Below are 24,876 nucleotides of genomic sequence, written 5' to 3' on the forward strand. Positions count from 1 at the left end.
CATTCCCAAGCCAATATGTGTTAAGCACTCTTAATCCACTGACTTGCACCATATTTATAGGAGCCAAAAAACTGGTGTAACGTACGCAAGATAATGGGTCTCTTTTTGTGAATGTAATTTTAAAAAATGTATTTGAGGAGTAGGCATTGTTCCAGGAAAGCACTACCAATTCTTAAACGAAAAAGGGTTGTTTTCTTAAAAAATAATCACAGACATGGTGGTCTGCTGACGACCCCAGTAGGCCGCCATCCCTGTGATGGTGGCCTATTACAGTGAGTCACAATTTGTGACTGACTTTATTATTCATAATGTAGGTCAGATTTCCACCCACTGCATTTCATAATTTTAAGAACTGAATTATTAGTACATAGGTCGGTTCTTAAAATTCTTTATGGGTAACAAAAATACTAGTTGCAAAATGCAGCCAGTAAATAGTACATCTGGCCTCCATTTATTTATTGTATTGAAAAACTCACATTCCACCCAGTCAGGTTTCAGAAGGCTGTACAAAGGAAAGGTGTGACAACTGGCAAGTCAAACCGGCATTGACCAAAAGCATAATAAAAACCGATTGTTTACAGTACACCTTTAATCGGGCACTGTAGAGGATTACAGTCCCCAGAATATAAACAAAGGTAGCTGGAGATGTAGGAGTTAACTTGGTTACCAAACGTTCATCATCCTCGAGCCTAATTATATAGGTAGGAGATCAAAAATAGCATCTAGCAGATTGGTCCTATAAGCAGTAGTCCATGATCCATAGAAACAGAAGAAGGCTCAATACTATAGGTTAAGGTGCAAGTGGATGTCTCAGAAGTGAGGATGTTGGTAGTTAAGAAGTTTTTGAGCAGAGGAAGCATGGCTGTAGTGTTAAAACAGCAGAACCTGGTAATAAACGTGTATCGTTGGTCATGAATCACTGAGGTGGAGGGTGTTGCGATGAAAATATGCAAAGTAATTAAAGTTATTTGCCTTTATAACTGATGCATTCAGCCCTCTTGGGTGTCCGCGTACAGTGCATTAAAAGTGAGATACGAGCACAGTGACACCAACAGAGGAAGGAGCTGTATGAGTGAGCAGCCAGGTGCAGGTGTCAAACAAGGAGCAAGTTCCTGAGAAAGGGGCTTTGAAAAGGGTGGCCATTGCTGATGTGAGGAGGCAGGGCATTCCAGCTCTTGGAACATTCCCAGTGAAAGATCTGTGAAGTTTATATTTTTTATTATTTTTTTTCCCCCTGAAACGTGAAATAGGAAAACAATAACCTGTCTTTGCAGTAAAGGGAGCAAAAGCCACCAGAGAAGTAAAGTTCTGGGTGAGATATTTGAGCAGTTAAAGGGCATGGGTTGTGTGGGTGCAGTTCTCATAGTGCAGTGTGCATTAATTAGGAGCCATTTAAGGTGAGCAAGCTTGGGATACTGTGTTCCATTTTTAGTCTGTTGTTAGCCAAGACCATTTGATTTTAATTAAAAAAAAATATGTAGAAGGCACTTATAGGGGCTTTGAGACATCATTTATAATCTATTGGTCTATTATTGAGTCATTACATTTTTCTTCCATCCACAATAGCATACAGCATTGGAGCCTTGGGTCAACCCACTTCAGCCGTTAGCTAACTTCACCTTCCTTTCACAGAGAGCACAGCCACACACACAGTAGTACCCTTCCGTTCCAGGGACTATTATTACAATCTGGGCTTATTTACGACCAAAAATTATTTTTTTTTCTTTTTTCTTCTAATCTCTTTTTTCTTTTCTTTTTAGATTGACTAGCCCTGACACCCTCCCCAGCAATAAAGTTGCAAAACCCATGACAAAGCAAGCATGGACAAAGCCAAAGGGCTGTTCGCCACTGCCAGGCCTATCTGCTTGACAATGCTAGTTTTGCGTTCGCAAGGAACCTAGCTGATGCATGTAGGACTGCTCTCAGTGGGGCTAATCTATTTTTTGGTTATAGTTCTCTACCAAGCAGAGAAGAATGGAGAGTACCAGACCCACCACTGCCAACTTCAGAACATGGAAAGAGTGTTGCTTTAGCCAAGGCTTGGATGTAACTTTTCAGGTTAAAGTTACAGTCCAGTAGGAAACACAAGATTATGGCAGAAGCGTACAGTTATTTGGAGATATCTCCCGATTCTAGGGACTCGAGCAAGAGAAGGCTGTTACTGGGTTGGACTGGGTGTGTGTTCAGTCTTTATCATGCTGTATTTGAGGTGCTTTACCCCTCCAATTGTGGATGCCCAGAATGAGGATTATAATTTGGAGACCAAGTTAGGGGCGTCCAGTTTGATACACCAGGCGTCCTCTGCATATTGGTGGAGGGGGATGAAAAGATCTTTCAAGAGTTCACCCAGAGCGTCAACAGAGAGATTTAAAACAATGGGTGTACGTTCGGATGGAGAACTAAAGGACAGCACCCTGTATGGGGGATAGATCAGAGAACTTGCTGTCAATTTTGATCATTTGAGAGTTCTCTGATCGATAGGATTGGAACCGCTGAAGGACAATTCCCCTGAGGCCCATCCTGTTTTTCATCATCTAAAGAATAATTTAATATTCAACCGTATCAAAGACTGTGGTTGAATCCCCTATGATAAGTCAGGGTGGTATTTATTGAAAATGTGGAGAATATTATTGATCACTATGAGAATGATTTGGTAATATGACCTGTTCAAAACCAGATTGGACCAGACCTAGTGGGTGTTTTAACAATTGGGAGGATACACATTACTCAATAACCAGAGCCAGAAAAACTTGAGTAGAGGTGATATTTTTGTTTACATTTAAGGGGGAGCAAGGTTGGTTATATGTATTTTTTTAGGCAAGGTTTTTTTTCTCCCCAAGGGGCTTCACACGTGCAGCTTTGTCATTTGGGTACAACACTGTTTTGGAGAGATGAATCGATGAGGGCAAGCTAGTGAGGAAGAAAGACCTCAACAACGTATTTGGCAATAGCTGGAGGTATTGAATCCCTAGAGTAAGAGGATGCTTGATGTATAGCCCCTGTGCAGTGGCCTCCAGTAGGGTGCAAAATGCCCTGGCCTACTGCTATAGGTTGCTTACTTACGGATATTCAGTTGTGGTGAATGTGTCCATGCCATGCTGTTAGGTACGACATAATGCAGTCCATACCCGTAGCTGGGACATCATAAGGCTGCAGACTAAGAAGTTTAAAAAACAGAAAAAACAAGACAGCTGGCCCTTTCTATCTATCCTCCCTGGATCTGGAACAACATTATTGTATCCATCAGCACTGCCCCAACGCTGCTCCAATTTAGGAAAGAGTTGAAGACTCTCCTCTATAAATGAGCTCTACATCATAATGCATTAACCGTCCACACACCAGCCTCCTCTCCTATCACTTATTGCCTCTATGTTGGTCTATGACCTTTTACATGGTCCCCTGCATGGCTGGGCTAAGAACATGAGGCATCCAAACCCACTTTTAACACAATCAACCTGGCATGATGGGCTTAGGAAGTCCAAGGTCAATGGTAGGAGGGTGTCAGGGCCCCTTGATGGAATCTGATAGGCCCATCTGGCCTATGCATGTGAACACTCCATATCCAACGGGAAGACTGGTAAATTTGTTTTGCCTGAAAATGTTGCATGACATGCCCTAGTCCTACCAGCCTTCCAGACCAGGGGCGGCTCCTCCGTTGGAGCGGAGGAGCATCACCCCACCTAAGTTACCCCCCAAAGAATGCAAAATAAAATGTTAATACATTACCATTTTATTTTTCATCTTGCAGTCCTGATGCTAGTGTCAGGACTGGGGCAGGGCCACTTCTGAATGACTCTGCAGGGAGGAAGGTGGGCTGTTTGTGCACTTTTTGGCAGGCTGTCTTGTGAAGGTCAGCCACACATGCACACTTTGAAACCTCTAACCCAGCTGTCTTCTGACAGTTGGGTCAGAGTAAGTGCAGGGCGCCAGTGTCCTTGGAGCGGCAAATGAGGCTACTTCCTCCAATCAGGGTGCTGCTCTCACAGCATGAGAGCAGCGCCAGGATTGGTGGCCGCACTGCTGCATCCGATTGCGGTTGAAAAGAGGTTTGGAGCTGAAGAAGTCGGAGGATGTTGGTTAAAGTATTATTTTTTATTTTTATGTAAGTGTTTGTGCGCGCCTACTCACCCTCCCACTCTCCGTAGATGCCAGCCACCACTGTTCCAGACATTGACCTATACCCTGAAACCAGGCGTATCATATCCCTAACTACATTACATTCAGAATCAAATCAAACACCTATTGAAATCATACCCATGTCTGGCTCTCCCATGCCCTGTCTAGCTTCCCTTTTTCAGAGATCAGGGTATATGTAATTGTATTTACATATCGCTTACTACCCCAGACGAGGCGTTGAATCGCTTTTCTGTGAGTATCGCACTACTCTGGAAAGCAAAAAAAGATTTGTTGTGTGTTTTAGTATAGGGGAATGTGTGTTAATTTGAGTGGTGGACATATGAGTCTGTTAGTTGGATTGAATAGGATAATGGAGGGACAGAAGAGGGAAGAGTCTAGAAGGTGTTTTTTGGGAGATAATAGTAAGTCCCTTGATGAGGCATCAAAATGCTTTTCGGCGAGTAGCACACTGCTCCAGAACCCAAAGAGGATTATTGGTGGGTTAGTCTAGGGAAATATGTGTTAATTTGAGTGGTGGACACGAGTCTGTTAGTTGGATTGAATAGGATAGTGGAGGGATAGGAGAGGGAAGAGTCTAGAAAGTGTTATTTGGGAGATCATAGTAGAAAGATGAGGCTTGGGATGAGTAAAAGAAGAGATGGACGAGGGACGAGTCTCTAGAAAGGGATAAGGGAAATCATAGAAGTAAATTGAGGTTTTGGTTACATGAGGGATGCATTTAGAAATGGTTTCTTGGGAGATCATAATATTAAAATGAGGTTTGGGATGATCCAAGCAGGGATAGAGGGGGTAAGAGTCCAAAAAAATTTATTTTGGAGATCATAGTAGTAAAATGAGGTTTGAGGTGAGTGAGTATGGAGGTATAAGATATATTGAGAGAGGTATAGGGTGAGACAGTAGTGCATTGGAGAGTCAAGGTTTTTTTTCTTTTTCTCTTGTTCTTCTAAAGTAGGAGTAGAGCAATACATTGATAGATCCATAACTACATAGAAAAGATATACATGCCATTTGGTTTTGTTTTTGTATAGTAAGAATAATGTACAAAATATATAGATATATAACTACATAGAAAGGGTGTACATGCATAAGGAAGATATGTTGAGATTTTAAGTTGTATTGTACAAACTCACAAGTGTGGCGTACTTGAAGCGATTTTTTTTATTTTTTTATTTTTTTTATTTTATCCATTCCTCAATATTTCAATAGCTAAGCACTTGTTAAAATAGTTAAGATAATACTTGCGTATTCAGATAGATGAATAAAAACAAGGACCCATAAGCATCTAATCAAATAGCTTAGATGAAAACTATGCAGTGACTTTTAAACATGTTAATCATAAAATAATGTATATACATTTACCATAAACATTGTGCAAACTTGGACTTTCAAGTGTTGCTGTACTTGGATGGATACATATATATATATATATATATATATATAATCTACTGGCGGTCACCAGTAGATAGTTATAGTTAGGACCGTGTTTTCATAGGAAATCTGAAAATTCTATTTTTAATAACTTTGGCGCCGGTTGACGAATCCTCGCAAAATTTTCAAAACAAATGGGGCGCTCCGCTCAGCTCCTACCCTGAAAGTCTCGCGGTGATTCGTCAAGCGGGGGCCGAGGAAAAAAGGGGGGTCCCAAAACGCTTTTTCCCCATGCATTTTTCCATAGGACCTTTAGTCGAAGGTACAGCCCGAACGACTGAACAGAATTACTTGAAATTTGGCAGAGAGGTAGTCCCCAGGTCAGGAAAGTGCCTTTTGCAGGTCTGGTGTCAATCTGTTCAGTATTTCCTGAGAAAATAGCATTTAAAAGCATATAAATATCTATACGCGCGCACCGTGTGCGCACGGTACCGTGCGCAAGCGAAATTTTGATTGGTTGTTAGATGTCGGTAAACATTCGAATCGGTCAAAATCAGGAAGTGTCGGCCGCCATTTTGTCTCTCGCACTGAAAAGAAAAGGGGGAAAAAAGGTGGAAAACGTGAAAAGGGGGCACGGAAGAGAGGTCCTGATCCCCTATCCTTTGTCACGGGGTCATAGAAGGACCCCCAAGGGGAAAAAAATATATATTTTTTTTTTTTAAATTGCTGGGTGCGCGCAGTGCACCGTGCACCCAAAGTGCACGGTGCGCGCACGGTGAAAAACCTTGGGAAAAAAAAAAATTATAAATACATAACTTAGCATTTAAAAAAACGTACAAATTCACTTAAAAAACCATAGGTTTCACACAGGTTATAGTTGGGTGGATATTTCACTCGTAAAAGACCAATGAAATTCCCCTGTTATAGTTAGTTCAGATAACTATAACTCGCGCGACCGCCACTCTATCACAAGGATGATGTCATCAGTGATGTCATGAGTGATGCCACTGACCATGTCATGAGTAATATGTGACGCCATGAGCAGTGGATTGCGGGCGCGCGAGTTATAGTTATCTGAACTAACTATAACGGGGGAATTTCATTGGTCTTTTACGAGTGAAATATCCACCTAACTATAACCTGTGTGAAACCTATGGTTTTTTAAGTGAATATATAGTACGTTTTTTATCTCTTCCTTTAGATTTAAACAGTGAAGGACTTGTAAATCAATAGTTATATTTACATTTTTATAGATGCATAAAACAGGGACCCGTAGGCATCTAATAAATTACTTGTATAAAAACTATGCAGTGACATAAACATGTAAAGCATAGGAAATATTTATATATTTTTTTAACTATAAGTAATATATGCATTTCTTGAACAGACTCTATACATTTTAAAACCATAGTTATACGTATTTGTACAAAGAAATATATGTATATCTAGATATATACATATTTTCAAGTTATAAATGTTTACAAACATAGGGATATGTTTTACATTAAGTTTGAGTATGGTGGTCATGTAGGATAGAGCCAACTCTTGAATAGCCTCCTGAAGGTAAGATAGTCCTCTGTGGATCTTAGGTTTGGGGGTAATGAATTCCATAGTTTGGCTGCTTTAACAGAGAAAGATGTACCACCTATGGCAGTGGTTCCCAAACTTTTGATTCCTGAGGACCCCCATTGAGTCACCACTGGAAGCCGGGGGCCCCCAAGCAATTTGTAGGATTTAAATTTCAAACATTAAAACAGTAATTCGAAAAAAATAAACAAACGTGTGCACACAAAACAAATACTCAAATTACTAAGGATTTTAGGGGCATATTTACAAGTCCCCATCGCCACGAGAACGTCACTTTTTGCGATATTCCTGTGGCAATAGGGGCTTTGCCTTATTTACAAGGCAGTGTTAAGCCACTTATTGTGGCTTAACGCTGCCTTGTAAATAAGGACCCCTTTCACGCACTGCTTGGCATGAAAAAGGTGGGCAGTGGGAGTTGCAGTGGGCGTTTCACTCCAACACCCATTGATTTTGACGCTGCCCTCTATTTATAAGGTCAACTTAAATAGGAGACAGCACCAGAATTAAGACCATGAAAAACCTGGTCTTAACAACGGAAAAAGCAAAACACCTTTGTTTATGTTCAGGATGGTGACCCTTCCTGCACATAAACAATCTTTAATAAAAATGACGTTTTGTAACTTCCATTAGGCAGCACACATAGAAGTGACAAAAAGGCATTACAAAATTGTTCATGTGCAGGAAGTGGGAACATAACAGCATCAGGATAATGATAGACTGGGAATAAACATGTGTTGCTAACTTTTACCATGCAGTTTGCAAGCAGCTCTTTGAAAGTTTATAGGACACTGTGCTAGATTACGATTGTCCCTTATGAATTGCACAGTGACAAATAATCTCTGTGACAAAATCAGTAGCCCACTGACCTATGCACATAAAATACTGTTTTTTAAAATGCATTGTACACGTTCTTTGCAGTCGGCATATTAACCCTCACATTAGATTAGTCAAAGCTGCCACTAGACAAAACTTTCATCTCTCTCCAGCAGGTACATTAATCACTGGCATTTTCTTGACACTTTTATAGTTGCTCAAACTGCTAATTTTACAAGGAACTTTGCAGTGCTTTTAAAACTGCTGCCTGCGGACCCCCTGGGAATGTGCCACGGACCCCTGGGGATCCTCGGACCCCAGTTTGGGAAACACTGACCTATGGTGTTTTCTTGTATGGTGGGGTTATGAAGGGAGGTGCCAATCTTGTGCTGAGGTTCCTTTTATTGAATTTATTTGGTGATTATATTCCTGATGAAAAGTGGTCCCGTTCCATGTGTTGCTTTAGCAAAATTTACGTAACATGCACAGCAAGGCTTGGAGCATTGTGTGAGGGTTGATAAGTCCGATTAGGGCCAATTACCAGACCTATTAACTGGTTCCACAGTCAATAATGCTACATTATGGCCATGTGATAGGTATACATGTCTCACAGGTTGAAATTGGGGGTATTTGGAATTAGTGTAATTTGAGCTTGCATAAATATGCAACATTTTGGGAAAAGAATGATTACTTGGTATGCAAAACTGACATTTTGTGCTATAGTTTGGTACGAAATGCATCCTTGAGTCCATTTTGACACGAGGACGCATTTCACGCAAAAAAATGCCCCGAAAACACAAGCACTACAATAAATAAGCAGTCACTCAAGTACTGGTTGTTCCCATGCCCTTGCGCTAAATTTTTCCACAAAAGATGTCCAATTACGCCGCGTGGCGAAATGCTGGAACGTCGTGTAAAACTAAATTACGCCGAAGAAAACGAAAATTGTGTGGGCCTACTTGAAATAAGGTATGTCGCTCAATAGACCCAGGAATTTAATACTGTAACAGGTGCAAATAGAAATGTCTTTATTTTACCACTGAAATCTCACACCTCCCAGCCCTTGCGATCTCTGCCGAGAGTGTGGGATGGAATGAGACCCACCCTGTGACAGCGCCGCAACAGAAACAGGCCGGTCTCTCCTGTACTTCTCGTTGCAGGGCGGAGGGCTCCAGCTGCGCCTGACTCAGCACTTTTTACATATTTCATATGTTTTCTTTTATGTTACTTTCACTTGCATAACCCAGGCACGGTTGTCTCGAGGCGTTCCTTGGGAGCAATTCAATGCCTCTCTTAGCCGGAGGTAGCTGTGCTGAGTGATGTACTTTAAAGCTTCCGTCGGAGCACGCGGAAGCGTAGGAGTGACATCAGTCGCCAAACCATTTTTTGAATGTATTTGTTTTTTTACCAATCGCTATGGCAGCCACGGGATGGGACGGTGCAAGTAAAGGAGAGATGGTTGCAAGAAATTAGGAACAGTACGCAGAACACTAGGCGCACGTGTGCCAAAAATGTCAGTCTCTAGGTGTTTCCAGAATGTTCTGAGGTGTTCTGCGCCTGCGTAACTAATATTATCCGATCTACCGAAGGGAACAAACACTTCCTGGTGCACATTCCCAGTGACAAGTCACAGACACCCGTCCGCAGTGACCCCCGGTGATCAAATTGACATTAGCCAGGGGGGAGTCTCTCAAAGAGTCGTGGCCGATGCAATTAAGGGTGTGGCTTAAAATGACATAAGCTAAACATCTGTGCTTAGCATAGTGTGCAGCCCGACTGGTATTTTGCTGTTTCTGTTATTGCATCTCCAGATATATATATGATATAAGTAACATTATACCTACAAAAAGCCAGGACTATTGGCTTTGTCTATAGTTGTTAGTGGCATAAAAAAATAAGCAACAACTGTGGCTTTGTTGTATATAATATTGAAAGTGCTTCAGTTCTGAAATGGTGAGAACTAAAATGAGTCTCTTTGAAGCTACATCAACGGCTTTGAGCAGTGGTACTGCTGCAGAGTTAAGAATGTTTTTCACCCTTAGGGTGAGGACAAAAATGAGAGCCCGACAGGAACTCATCGCGGCACCTGCTTTTTTTGAACTGCTGGTGCTGAGCACCAGCAGGACCCGGCCCACTTAAAGCCCTGTCATTAGCTGATGTTGTTTTGAGAACAGACACATCCTAGTGCAGGCATCTAGTGTTAAGCCAAAGGGTAGCATTTGCTAGGCACCAGTCGGGAAGCAACCACTGACGCAGAAGGACAAGCTATGGACAGTGTCACAAGTGGCCGTGGCTGTGCTCCAGGGGGTGCTGCAGGGCCAAGTCGGAAGGAAAATATGGGGGGGGGCTAATTATCATATGCAAATCACAATGATGTCACATGTAGTGACGTTATGTTAGAATAAGTGATGTAATGCTCTTGCAATAATACTCACTTTAAAGGTGATGGGCCTATTTTTGAAAAACAACAAATAAGCATTGTCGCAAAAGAATCTGAAAAAGCTCTTGTTTTTACGTTTTATACATCACGCATTTTTTTTTCAACATATCTGAGGTCGATAAAATGAGTACCGTTGAGTTGGGTAACAAACATCTGTTATTCAGCGCCAAGATACCTACGGGTGAACGTGCGCTTTACAAATACATGTTATGTTGTGATGCAAGGCAACGCATCGCTTACAATTGCGATACTGTCTAACGCAAATCACAATTATCCCTTGAATATTAAATTCCACATGAACACTCTGCATCAAGTTAAGTTGGACAAGTAACACAAAACGTATGCAAAGCTTTTGTAACTCTAGGCCTATAGGTTAAAACAACTATTAGGGAATAAATAGAATGTGCTATTCATTTCGGTTTGTTTACTGATAGTGTTCTTTATCCAGCCCTAAAGCACAAAACCGCTTCATATATTCAGTGCATTAAGCAATAAAGGGTTAACTTTTTCAAGTCTCTGTTCCTCAGATAAGAGATTAAAAGATAGCCTGTCCTGGGCCATTCTCACAAATAAAGGGGATGCTGCCAGTGGGATTAACCTTTTAAAGAATTTTGAGGCCAGTGGTGTTAGCAAATGTAAGACACTGTAGTGCTGGGGCACAAGGAGACACCTCCAGCCTTAGGTTATGGGCAATAGAGTCTCCTTTCTAAAAAACATGGTGTGAGAATTCCATCAACCCCCGGCTTGTGCCCTGGGCGGCTGACATTCAAAGGGAAGGTTCATCCACAAGTGACTAGTCACAGAATGGTAAGCATTGAGGCCGGGACAAAGTAGACCTAGACTGCTGCAGCAGTGCCACCTAGTGGCCAGAGCATGCCACAGGCTGAGTTCCTCTTGGGAATGAGGTGCCTCTTAAACAGTGACACCCATTGGTGAGTTAAGGCATGACATTGGCTGGGAAGCTCAGAGACAGTAATGTAGCAGTGACACCTAGCGACCAATATTAATAGGGCATTGAGTATAGTCCCTGAGAAGCAATGTCGTAGCGAAAGTTGAAGGGGCCCCCCTCTGAGTCAGGAGATCCCAGGCCCGGTACTTTGCTCAGGAGCCCCTCTGTATCTCCTGCCCGCCTGCGCTGTGGGGTTCCTATGTTGCGCCTCTGCTAAGAAGAGCCGCAACCTATTGGCTGTAGGGTCACTGTCTGCCTTTAATATACACATTTTAAGGGAGTGTTTTCTGGTACATGTTATGGGCGCTGTCATGGTAAGACGGGAGATCTCATCTCTGCTGGAGTAGGGTGAGACCAAGGCGCTCTACGCATGGTGGATCTTGGTTCAAAGTATATCACCATTGGATCTGTTCTGTGAGCAGACTGCCTTTGGTTAGGAAAGCAGGGTGAACAAAATGTTTTACCCACACTGGGGTGTGTGTGGGGAGGGGGCGTGAAGAGACTAAACCCCCTCTATATTGAAAACGACTGGGTAGGATGTCCTTGACACCAAAGTCGTCTCTAGAAATGAATTTGGAGATGGCACACATTGGGCCACAGATACAGCTGCTGGGGCAATCTACGACGCACACACACTTACTTACTTACACACACACACACACACACACACACACACACACTCACTCACTCACTCACTCACTCACTCTCCATGCATGATGTGCTGCTCCAATTCAGTTTTTTTTCACTTGAATTCTGGGACTTTTAATCCTGGTTTTTAATAGATTAAACAAGACTACAAGTCCCAGAATTCAGAGAAATAACCTGGACTAGAGCAGCACATCACACATGAAAATAGGAAACTTGGCAGGGCTGAATTTAAACATTTTAAGCAGCCAACTCTGCATTGCAATGAAAAAAGAGGCAGGATAAATGTATGTCACTGGCAAGGTGCAGTGCAGCGCCCTGACATTGGCCCCACCTAGCCACCCTCTAGAGACGTCAGTGCTTGGTGCCAAGTAGGGTGGCATCTTTGGTTGTTGACGCCTGTCAGCAGGGGTGGAGCTGGGCCCAAAATCTTTGCAACGTGAGTCATACCTGTCGAGCAGAAAACGGCTCTTTAGCAGGCGTTAAACCTCACAGCGCTTGGACTCCTGGTGCCAAAGGATCCGTCCTCACCTCTCTCCCTCTCTCTCTCTTGTCCTCTGCAGACCGCGCCGTCTCCTCTGTTTGGGCCTACCTCCTGCACTGAAGCGGACTCTGCGCTGAGCTCTGGGCCATGGCGCGGACGGTGAACCTGACTGGTCAAGCACCATGGGGCTTCCGTATCACTGGAGGAAGGGACTTCAACACACCCATCACTGTGTCAAAGGTAGGAAGCTCCTGATCTCCCAACCCCTGCTTGTACCTCTATAGACTTTTGACCAACAAGACCATACCCGCTGGCCCTCCTCTTCCCCAAGGTCCTTTCCACTGCCTGCCTAATCTCTCTCCATGTGCCTCATCTTCTGGTGTTCTCTCCATTCCCACAACTTGGTTTTTCCCGGGTCGTTTCCCCCATGTGAACTGTCTTCGTTTGGCTTGGTTTGTTTATAGGCCTCCTTCATAGTATATCTTTGGTGTGGCCTCAACTATCTGCATGGCTTTAGTTTCACTTATCCTCGAGTGTCTTTCGTACACCTCTACTTAAGTATTGCCCGTGTGGTTGGTTCTCAGGCGGCCTCACCTCCTTGTTGTTGGTTTCTTCTAAAGTGATCTTTCTTCTTCCATCTCTTTGGCTCACTCGCTCTTAAGTGGTCTCTCTCCTTTGCATATATTATGCTTCTTTCCCCCGCCGCACTGTCTTTATTTCTCTCCCTGACAGAATCTCCCTCTCCCTGAGGTTGAATTTCTCCAGAGCTGTGTCTCCCACCCCCATCTTGTTTCCCTCACCCCCATCTTGTTTCCTCAGTTGGTCTCTCCTCTCATGTTGTTCTGTATTCTCCTTAAATGGCCAGTCTGCCCCACACCTACTTGATTTTGTTTTTTGTTTTTCTCACACTATTTTCTCCCCTCCACATTTATTTGGCTTGGTTTCTTCCCAGGAGCTCTCCCCCATTTAAAGTTGTATTACCTGGTTTCGCCACCTCATATCTTTACCTTGGTTTGTCAGGCAAGTTACTCCCTCGTTACCTTCTTTTAGAATGCGTTTCATGTGTCCCCTCTCCCTTCGGCTTACTACATGCTCAATGGGTCAAAGAAAATTACGCTGTTTTGGTTTCTTTTTAAGTCGTTTTTCTCCCTCATCTATCTGAGTTGGATTGTCGTTACGTGGCCTCTGATTACTTTCTGTGCTTGAAGTGAGATGAACGCCTGTTTGACGGGATAGCCTCGGGTAGTCTTTCCACCACCTCAGTTCTCTGGAACCCCCGCCCCGGTTTGTTTGCCCTTGTTTTGACTCTCGGCTGTTCCTGGGCGGCGGCCAGGGTGCCTTCGGCTAGTGGAGATGGCCATGTTGTACTCCACGCTCTGGGTGGGTACGACCCTGTCAGGTGGCGTCACAAGGCAGGCCGGGCACATTCCTCCTAGGGAGGTGGGGAGACAGGAGCGGTTGTGTGCCTGGTGCGCATCACAGATGCACACCAGATGTCTGCAGATACTAGTATGACACCTACCTGCGCACACTTCCGGTTGGGTCGAAGAGCAGGGACAGGAGCTGGGTTTTAGCTGTGGAGGCGAAATGAAAATGTGCAATCCCCCCCTTACTCTGCAGTTAAGAACCTAAGCGCTGTGTCCTCACACCAGTCACTGTGTCAGTAGTGCATTAAACCACATATAGGTAATTTGCAAGCATTTCTTAAGTGGATTTTATTTTTGCAGTTTTATATAGCGCGAACTTGTCCTAAGAGCATTGGAGTGCTTACAAGGCGACCAGAAACTACTTTTTTTCCTCAAAGGGAAGCATCAAAGTATGTTAAGCCGAGCCCGGGATTTGAACTTGGTTCCCCAAATCGAATGTTGTCGGCTCTTGCCACTAGGCTACATTGCCTTCCAATGCTTATGCTCACAGGCTGCTCAAGGGGGATTTTATCATATTTCACTCTCAGGAAGCGTTGCAAAGCCATATTGATGGCAGGTTGTTCCCTATATAAATGCAAATTAACGATATTTGAGAAACAAAGGAACTTTCACTACCGAACTCCTATTACCGTGGTAATAACGGTTACAAAAACGCCACGGTTCAAATATTGTTTGCATTTCAGGTCAGTTTTTGATGTAGATTATTGGTTTTAAAAGTAATGGGGAATAACATATGAAAACTTGTTTGGGGTCATTGTTGTCTAATATGCCGCCAGTGCATCGTTTTATCTCCTCAATTCGCTTCCAGGCAAGACCCGGCGGTCAGGCTCCGACTGGGACAGAAAATAGACCAGGGCATCAAAATAAAAGCTGCCCACATTAGTGAATTAAATAGCTGAAAAAAGTTGCCCATATTTGCAAATCGGGCTAGTTTTGTTCTCGTAAAACACGCTTTGCAAGGGTTTTTGCAAGGTGTAAACGACTTCGTGGATTTGAGTTTGCTGCAGGCCATGTTTTGTTTTAATATCAGGGAAATCGATAGAAAAAACCCGTCCCAGGGAACCACAAAACAGGCCCACAAACAGCCAAAAACCGCCCCACGCACTGACCTGTCAGACCAGCTTTCGGACACTGGCTGACTGCCCTATAGACCAGTCCAACGCTTCTGGAGGAATCTGACCAAGCAAGAACAACGATGGAGCCATTTGCGCTAATCCTGGAATGAGCGCTAAACCAGTAATGGGCGCTAAATGCTTGCACCTAATTTTACATTTACTGCCCAACTGAAAATGAAGCCCTCAGTGTACTTTAATCTGAATTATTCAAACAGTATTTAAAAAAAAAAAAAAAAAAACTTTTTTTTTTTACTTCATGCTTTTAGATTTATTTTCAAGAAATGGAGCAAAGAGTGCTGAACAAAACAAATTACAGCGAAACAGGTGATATTTGTTTTCTACTGCCAAAAACCGTCTCTTCTTGGATAAATACTGAAAATGTACCATTCCGGGATCACTTTGTGTTGAACAGAACTGGAATCGCACCAGATTTATCATTTGCATCTTTTATGTGAGCGTTATTGCTACAGTGTACACTTATGGAATGGATGTTAAAGGCTGTACATTTTCACTAATACCTCCTTGGAAGGAGATGTTGTCTAATGACACATTTGCAGTGTTTAAAACAAGCAGACCCGGGTTTGAATTCTGGCGTTACCACTTTATTTGACTTTATCCTGGTTATGTCACTTTATGCCTCTGATACATTTCCCTTTTTGAAAGATTTGGGAGTGCTCTGAAGCAATCTAATTTTCAGAGTGTTTTAGACAAGAAAATGTATTCATTCATTCATGTTATAATAGTATGACTTTCCTGTTTCTCCATTTTAAGAGAATGTCTGCCCGTAGGCCACGTCACAATGGCCCCCAAAACTCCCACATTTTCAGATCTGCAAACCAAGTTTTAGTTGATCAAAAGGCTGCCACAGCCTGAATGTTCCATTGAAATGTGCTAGACTAGTTTGAAATGGGGGTCATTGGTGGGCAGACACCCCTGAATTCAGGTAGCAGGGCAAATAGCAGCAAATCTCCCCGCTAAGGAGGTGGAATGGATGTGGTTCAATAAGTGGCACGCACGACCAGCATTTTTCTCTCATTTCCTTTAGTAAAGAAACCCTTTTTTATGCCCTCGAATGGTCTAGATGCACCACCTACATCTATTGCTGCATCCAGGGACCTGGTGCTCATTCTTTGACTGGAACCATGAGCGGCCATTTTATATATCTTTTTAACCACAGCGCCATTCTTGGTAATTCTCAACTTTGCCGCCTATATCTGGTCTTAAGGCTACATGCCTTTACCCTAAACAAGAAGGTAACTGATCTTAAACAGGAAGAAACGATGGGTGGGAGCTGATTGTTCATTTCATACTTGTTATGTTGCCTTTCATCTCAGCTGGGTCCTTCGTGACCCTAATATTGAGCACCTTTTTATTGCCACGCCTAATAAAAAGAATTAAACCATAAACAGGAAGAAATTTCAAAGTTGACTTCCATCTTCATGAACCCCACCTGCATTCCTTGTATTCACCTGAGTGATGCTGCTGTGTGCAGCAGGAGCTTATGAGACATTTGTTTTTCCACTACTTTTGAGACAATGGAGTAAGATTCAGTTGTGACATCTCACAGTGCTTTTAACATTCTTTTGTTCTGATGAAGGCTCAAAGGAAATAGCTCATGAGCCAAAACGTGCCCTTCCACTTAAAGACTGACTTTCGTATGAGTCACGTATTGGCTTTTGTTCTAAAGAATTCCTCACATACTCCAACATTTTAGTCTTAAGTAATTAAACAGTAGCCTTGTACATTTTCTGTAGTACTGGATGTTTATAATTGGTTCATATTTTCACTCTATCGGTCACCTATGGACGGCTATGCTTTTACTCTGGTTATCACCTCTTTATAATTATTGATGCACTATACAATTATGTATGTTTTGACATTAAAACCACATTGATATTAAAACAAAGACTGCGTTGGAAGCCTCTTTTTTTTTCCCAATAGATCCTTCAACAATCCACTTAATTCAATGCATTTCATTTGAAAGTTCAAGTTTGACCAGCAATTTAATGCTTTCAGTACAACTTCTCAGTGGTAAGAGATTTGGCGGCAGGCAGAGACATATGTGAGGAGTAGAGGGAGGATGAGTGTTTGGATGATGGGATAGGTGCCGTTCATTGGCCTGGTACTGGGCTAGCTCACAGCTAACCCAGGGATCAATGGCGTAGCCATAAAATAAAAATAACCCTTATTTAAACCATACCTCTAATCGCACTGAGCCTGAAAAAGTAATCTAACAAGATCACCGAAAGGAAAGTACCCTTCACCCATTCATCCTCCTTCCATCCACCCATCTATTCATTCATTAATTTGTCCTGTCCTTTTCTCCAACTTTCCATCCATTCTTCATCCTCCTTTCATAGATTCGCCCATTAATATCTGTGTATCCATGCTTCCACCCTTCCTTCTCTTTCTATTAGTCATCCTTCCGTCCAGCCTTTCACGCATCGATGGCTTCACTCTTCCATTCATCCTTTCACCCTTCTATCTACCCATATTTTCACCCTTCTATCTAGTCATTTTCACCCTTCCTTTCACCCGTATGTCCTGCCTTTCACCTTTTCTCCCTCATTTCATTTTGCAGCTCCTTTCATCTACCGTTCCTTCTCGTCCTGCTTTTTCTTTCCATCTACCCATCTTCGGCTTTCATCCATGCTTTTTCTTTCTCATCTTTCTTTCTCGTGCTCACTTTTTCTATTCATCTCCTTCATGTTTTTCCCCTATTTTGATAATTTAGTCGTATTTGTACAAATTCACCTCTTAGCAGCTCGATAAGTAAGTCATTTCATTCTTAGATGTCCAATATTCTGTAATGAGACCTAATTCTAAGTTTATGGTGGTGACAGTTGAAGCTGGAAATGCACTTTTCTCTTTAAGTGGGAAGGGTATGCCCATACTTTGGTCACTTGCTTGCTGTGCCACTGGATTCAAGCTAGTTTGGCTGATGAGGGGTGTTACCCCGAAACCGGTCCCAGGATGCTTGTTTCCAGTTCAGGGAGGGCCCAGCTTGGCAGTTCGGGATGGACTGCTCCCATGTGGGGCAGGGTCAAGACTGATTTGTATATGACCGGGTCCAAACTGTGGTGGCGTAGTGAGCAAAAGAACAATGGATTTAACTGAGATCTCTTGACTGGGGATGAATGTTTGATTCATGAAGCACTCCATCCATTATTTGTTGCTGCAGGAATGGGCCCGGGGGTGGGGGGGGGGGGGGGGGAGGTGTGTATTGGTGTGTGTGTGTACGTACAGCACCCTTGGGTGGGAGCCCTCCTTTGTGTGAGCTAGCTTCACTTGGAAAGTATTGAGTATTCTAGATGTGTGCGGCCAAGTATACTATTGCGCTTAGTCTTGGTTACTGGCAAAATTGATGCCGTTTGAGTTCTATTCTTTGTATAGAAAGATAATATTTGATTCCGATTCTGTCAGACGAAGCCACAAGACACTCCTCTATATTTGATATCCACTGCCTTAGTAACTAAGGCCAGATCCCATGGAAGCATTGTGTAGAACCTCACACTTCATGGGCCAGTGTTATGAAGAACAGTTTGTTAAAAATTATCAGAATTTGGATTAATTTAAAAGAGTTAATACTTGAACATAATAGATCCGTGATATCAGCTGAGGGAGCCTCGCTCACCAGCAACAATACTGCTGTACACGCTTGGAAGTGGAGGGGCATTCTGGGAAAATCATTGTTGCACAGGTATGGGTGTGAAGGTCCTTCAGTAGACCTCAGTTATGCACAGGTATAGGAGGCGAGTCACTCGGGAGAAATCACTTGTGCACAGGGATACAAATGAAGGTCACTCAGGTGATACCACTGGTAGACAGGTGTCGGTGTGAGGGTCCTTCAGGTGTCCTCCGTTGTGCATAGAAAAAGAGTCACACATATCACTTGTACACAGGTACACGTGTGAAGCTCAATCGGGAAATACCGCTGGGACACAAGTATGGGTGTGAGGTTCCTTCAGGTAACCCCAGTTGTGCATAGATAACGAAGGTAGAAGAGTCACACATCACTTGTGCACAGGTATGCGCATGAAGCTCACTCGGGTAATACCTCTGGAACACAGGTGTCGCTGTGAGGGTCCTTCAGGTGACCTCAGCTGTGCATAGGTATAGAAGGTACAAAAGTCAATGGGAGTGAAGCTCATTCGGGTAATACCTCTGGTACACAGGTATAGGTATGAGGGTCCTTAATGTGATCTCAGTTATGCACAGGTATGGAAAGTACTAGAGTCACACATATCATTTGTGTACAGGTATACAAATGAAGGTCGCTCAGGTGATACCACTGGTACACAGGTGTCAGTGTGAGGTTCCTTTAGGTGACCTTAGCTGTGCATAGGTATAGAAGGTACAAGAGTCACGAGGGAAGCTCACTCTGGTAATACCTCTGGTACACAGGTATATGTATGAGGGTCCTTAATGTGACCTCAGTTATGCACAGGTATGGAAAGTACGAGAGTCTCACACATCATTTGTGCACAGGTATACAAATGAAGGTCGCTCGGGTGATACCACTGGTACACAGGTGTCAGTGTGAGGTTCCTTCAGGTGACCTCAGTTATGCACAGGTATGGAAGATACAAGAGTCACACATATCATTTGTACACGAGTGAAGCTCACTCGAGTAATACTTGTGGTTCACAGGTATAGGTGTGAGGGTCCTCAAGGTGACCTCAGTTATGCACAAGTATGGATGTGAGGGTCCTTCAGGTGACCTAAGTTGTGCACAGGTATAGATGTGAGGGTCATTCAGGTGACCTCCGTTGTGCACAGGTATAGGTGTGAGGGTCCTCAATGTGACCTCAGTTATGCACAGTTATAGATGTGAGGGTCCTTCAGGTGACCTCAGTTGTGCACAGGTATAGATTTGAGGGTCGTTCAGGTGACCTCAGTTGTGATGCGAGGGTCCTTCAGGTGACCTCAGTTGTGCACAGGTATAGATGTGAGGGTCCTTCAGGTGACCTCAGTTGTGCACAGGTATAGATTTGAGGGTCGTTCAGGTGACCTCAGTTGTGATGCGAGGGTCCTTCAGGTGACCTCAGTTGTGGTGCGAGGGTCCTCCAGGTGACCTCAGTTGTGCACAGGTATAGATGTGAGGGTCCTTCAGGTGACCTCAGTTATGCACAGGTATAGATGTGAGGGTTCTTCAGGTGACCTCAGTTGTGCACAGGTATAGATGTGAGGGTCCTTCACGTGACCTCAGTTGTGATGCGAGGGTCCTTCAGGTGACCTCAGTTGTGCACAGGTATAGATGTGAGGGTCCTTCAGGTGACCTCAGTTGTGATGCGAGGGTCCTTCAGGTGACCTCAGTTGTGCACAGGTATGGATGTGAGGGTCCTTCAGGTGACCTCAGTTGTGCACAGGTATAGATGTGAGGGTCGTTCAGGTGACCTCAGTTGTGCACAGGTATAGATGTGAGGGTCCTTCAGGTGACCTCAGTTATGCACAGGTATAGATGTGAGGGTTCTTCAGGTGACCTCAGTTGTGCACAGGTATAGATGTGCGGGTCCTTCAGGTGACCTCAGTTGTGATGCGAGGGTCCTTCAGGTGACCTCAGTTGTGCACAGGTATAGATGTGAGGGTCCTTCAGGTGACCTCAGTTGTGATGCGAGGGTCCTTCAGGTGACCTCAGTTGTGCACAGGTATGGATGTGAGGGTCCTTCAGGTGACCTCAGTTTCAGGTATGCACAGGTATAGAAAGCACAAGAGTCACTCGGTCGATACCTCTTGTGCACAGGAACACGAATGGGACTCTGGTTTTGTACATGGTGCACAGATGCAGGAATGAAGCACCCTGTCTGCCCTTGTTGGTGCACAGGGGTAGACCGCGTGAGAACGGCTTCATTGGTATCCTGTGGGCAGCAGCCGAGCAGTGTGTGTGGAATGCCCTTCTCTTGGCGCTGGATCAGGGCCGGATGGCATGTGGCGGGCAGGGCCTGCAGTGCCATTGACATTCCTTCCGCTTCCTTCCTGTTCGGGCCTTTGTCGGCACTTTAATGAAATTTGGGAGCGTCTTGAAAACATGGCGATATGAAGAGCCATCCGTACACACTTGCACCCTTGTCCCCTCAGAGCGGGGTGATCAATTAATTTACTTCTGAGTTGTCGCGCTGGCATGCCATCTAATGGGCACTAAACAGTCCTGGTTTGCTTTTTTTTCCTGAACTGGCTTAGGGTATTGTGGTTAAAAGCAATTGTTTAGAAGCATTGGGGGATAATCCTGGGGCATAAAACGGGCCCCTACCCTTCAGGTGCCCTCCCATTTACCCGAATGCCTAAGAATATTCATGAGATATGGGAGACTCATAGCTGGTATATATGCGTGATGTTCTGTTCCAGTCAAGGTTTTTCCTTTGAATTCTGGCACTTTAGTCCTGTTTTATAATGCATAAACAAGACTACAACTCCCAGAATTCAAAGAAAAAAAGTGCATTGGAGCGGCACATCATGCATGGACCTTGAAAACTTGTCAGGGCCCCACACCTCGTTCTGCAAGGGAGTGGGCATTATTTTGCATTACTGGAATAATAATGCAGACCCAGGATGACCGGATCATTTCCTGCATATTATTTTCCAGGCCCGGACTGGGATAAAAAAGAGCCTGGGTAATAAAATAAATGTACTCCCCTACTTAGAAAATCAGCCCCCCGAAAAAGCAGCCCACGTTTGCAAATCGGGGCAGTTTTGAAGTTGTAAAAACACACTGTATAGGTGTTTTGCAAGGCATGGGTGTCTGCATACATTTCTGCTTGCTGCAGGCAATGTTTGCGTTAACATTAGGGAAATCGACAGTAAAAAATGATCTACCGGACCATAACAGGCCCTCAAACTGCGAATAAAAAAGTCCCAGAGACTGCCCCTTCAGACCATCCCTTCTGGCACCGCCATTCCGCCAGATTGCCCTGTAGGACAGTCACACTCTGGACTTTTCTCCGAGCTCAGAGTTTGGGGTCCTGGTGGGTCTTGCGTCGGGAGGGTGAGGAGATTGAGCAGGTTGTGTTGTGCAGGGTTGGATTGGGATAAAAAAAATTGGCCCGGGCACACCCAAAAAAAGTGGCCCACATTTGCATATTGCCTTCCCACAAAACACTGCTTCAGCGAAGTTTTATGAAAAGAAAGGGGTGGGGGTCATGTTTTATTAACTTAGATTTTTTTTAAAATGCACAGATTAGATCACACTGCTGAATCACACATGAATGTAAGTGAGATCACTTCTGCTCAGGCCCCCTGCCCCACCAGCATACATTAATGGGCAGGCCCAGCGAGAGAAAGGGAGTGATGCCCCCCCATCTGCCCCAAAAGGCCACTCAGGCACCCACTGGGCCGCTGGCGGCATCCTAACAGTTCAGACAGCCCCCAGGCTGCCCAAAAAAGCAGCCCACAGTCGGAACTCGGCTATGGGCCCTTTGGCCATTTCCCCGAGTGCCCGCCTTACCAATCCGACCCTGGTGCTGTGGCTGCGTGAAGCATCAGATGCTCCCTCTGTGCTGTTGGGTTGGGGGGGGGGGGGGGGAAGGGGGGGGGCAAACTGGCTTTACTCTGCTTGACCCGGATCCCCAATGGTTCTACCAGGTGCATTTCTGAACCCAGTTCCTGTAGAAGTGTTACAAAGTTAAAGATACTCTACAGTTCATCTCCAGTGTTGCTCTCAGGTATTGGTCTAGTTGCAGGACCTGTGTACATTATTGTGTGCACTATTAAAGCAGGTTTAAAGCAGTTATTGGTAGTTGTTTGAGTCTAATCTGGGTGCAGGGTGGACTCTGTCTCTTTTTACCAGTGCTTTCTGCGATCACAGGTTATGTCTTGGCCTGAGTGACATTTAAATTTCGCCGGTGAGTAATTTTGTGATATTCTTGTTACGCAAACTTCCCAACATTACACATTTACATCACGTAAATACGCTGCTGTTCACAGCAAAATTATTTTGTGGGAACAAAATGAACAACCAGAACGCGTGCAGCTGTTAGTAAAAATTGAGTTTTTTGCGCTGTTTTGTAACAGTAAAATTCATCCTTGCGTCAAAAAGTTACACAAGGACACGTTTTGTGCTAAAGTATAGCAGTAATTATTTATTTGCATTTCATATAATTATCCTGAAATTTTGCATAATGACTCGAAAGCAAGTCACGTGAATTTCACACACCCCTAGTTATGTCCTCCTTCCTAGATGCCCTCCTTCCTAGATGCATCTGGATTCTGGACCCCTGGTTAGGCCCCCTTTCTTAAGCGTATCCCCACATGTAACCTGCTTTTCGTGTGGGTTCAGTGTATAATCTGAGGCAATGGTCACTCCTAGGGATATGTTCCGGAGATGCGAGTTTCCCTCTCCGTGCACTTGCTGTGACCTGTGACGTCCATCCCTTAGCGCAAGATCCGAATCCTGCAATCTGGTTGTTTTCTCAATAGGTGGTGGTGGTTCCAATCTGACCCCAGCCCTGGACTGAGGCCTCTTCGAGCCTGCAGGTGGCAGGCCATGTGATTTTTGGCAGATCTCTTTCCCCTAGTTGGCAGTTATTGGAGACCTACCTTCTACAGATGAGGTTAAACCCAAACTCCACTAACCTCCAGGAGTCTTGCTCATCGAGGGTCTGCTTCAGGGCAGGCAGTGAGTGAATTGGCGGGGCAGAGCTGTGTGTGTGCCCCGTCACTATGGCGCATTGACAGAGCTGTTTGTGTGGGGTCCCGGCTGTGTAACAGCAGGAGAAGCTGCAGGCCAGGATTAAGATGCATCAGTAGATCGGTGTGTGGTTCTCGGTACTAGAATCGCTGGTACTAATGTATCTCAAGATGGAGGTGCGTCAGCAAAGCTGAGTGCCGGTGTCAGTATTGAAATACCATTGGGGGCTGCTGGTCAGCATTGAAGTCTTTTGGCGTCTGTGGGCACCCGTAGTAGTTGTGGAGGTGGCGATAGATCTCCAGGTCTCTTGCCGTGAATTCTCCTGGTCTTACTGTGTAGTAAAATAACCATATGTGCCCCAACCCAACTAGTAGGTGTACTAATTGCCACCTGTCTTTGTGGCAGTGCCATTAGGGTTCCTTTTTCCCTTTTTTTTGCACTACTTCTATTTTCTACTCTTCTGCAGGTGACTGAACGCAGTAAGGCTGCCGGTGCTGACCTTCGACCTGGTGACATCATCACCTCCATCAATGGGGAAAGCACGGAGGGGATGCTAAATGTGGAAGCACAGAACAAAATCAAGCAAAGCCGTTCTGGACTGCAACTCGACATGGACAGGTAGGAGAAGTCCTAAATTTGATTAAAAATAAATAAATACGGCAGGTGCCCAAAATATTTCTAAGGAGGCAGCAAGGCAATCCCACCATTAGCTAACATTGACCCTGGTCCCAGCTAAATGTAATTGACCTGACCTGAATGGCAACCAATGAGCAACTTGAGCGAGCTCCCCTTCCTCAAGGCAGGTTGGGAGGGCAGGGGTTAAACTGTGCACTTTACATGTATGTTTCTTATAATGGGCTCTGCGAGAGCACTCATGACATTTTCCCAGTACTTGCGTGACGTTGCAAGCACACTTTGCCCTTCCCAGGAGTGTGCAGGTCAATCCAGATTAATGGTAATTTTGAGAAAACTATACCCATTTTCAGTACAATTTCCATAAGAATGTCTGGCACGCCACATATGATACATGCTAGCTCTGAAAACGTACTTTCACATCTAGATGTTTTTACATGTCACTAATTCCCATTTTTGCATTTGCTCTTTCCAATTGGGTTCTCTAGCAACTGTTATGACTGATTCTCCCAGAAGGGGAAGGGTAGAAAAATGATAAATGACTCCAGTCTCACAATATGAAGTAGTCTATCAAACCTGCACATTCAGCAGTGTTGTCGCTCAGGTTATGGCGATATTACGGACTCATACAGCAGAAGAATTGCACAGATTTTAC

At 44.2% G+C, this 24,876-nt stretch overlaps 1 protein-coding gene across 7 annotated transcripts in view; it reads left to right on the forward strand.

The window, feature by feature from the left end:
- Nucleotides 1–24,876, forward strand: part of PDLIM2 (PDZ and LIM domain 2) — a 176,056-nt gene that overhangs the window by 58,355 nt on the left and 92,825 nt on the right. For 6 of the 7 annotated variants that reach the window (XM_085633995.1, XM_085633994.1, XM_085633992.1 and 3 more), the window contains exons 2-3: nucleotides 12,503–12,663; nucleotides 24,055–24,206. In XM_085633995.1, the coding sequence (XP_085490121.1) occupies nucleotides 12,571–12,663; nucleotides 24,055–24,206 (245 nt within the window). In that variant the 5' untranslated portion in view covers nucleotides 12,503–12,570. Of the gene's footprint in view, nucleotides 1–12,326; nucleotides 12,664–24,054; nucleotides 24,207–24,876 lie in introns of those variants that run through there. The other variant, XM_085633990.1, reaches the window with a different exon arrangement.

The sequence above is a fragment of the Triturus cristatus genome, chromosome 11, assembly GCF_964204655.1.
Source record: "Triturus cristatus chromosome 11, aTriCri1.1, whole genome shotgun sequence".
Classification (NCBI taxonomy): domain Eukaryota; kingdom Metazoa; phylum Chordata; class Amphibia; order Caudata; family Salamandridae; genus Triturus; species Triturus cristatus.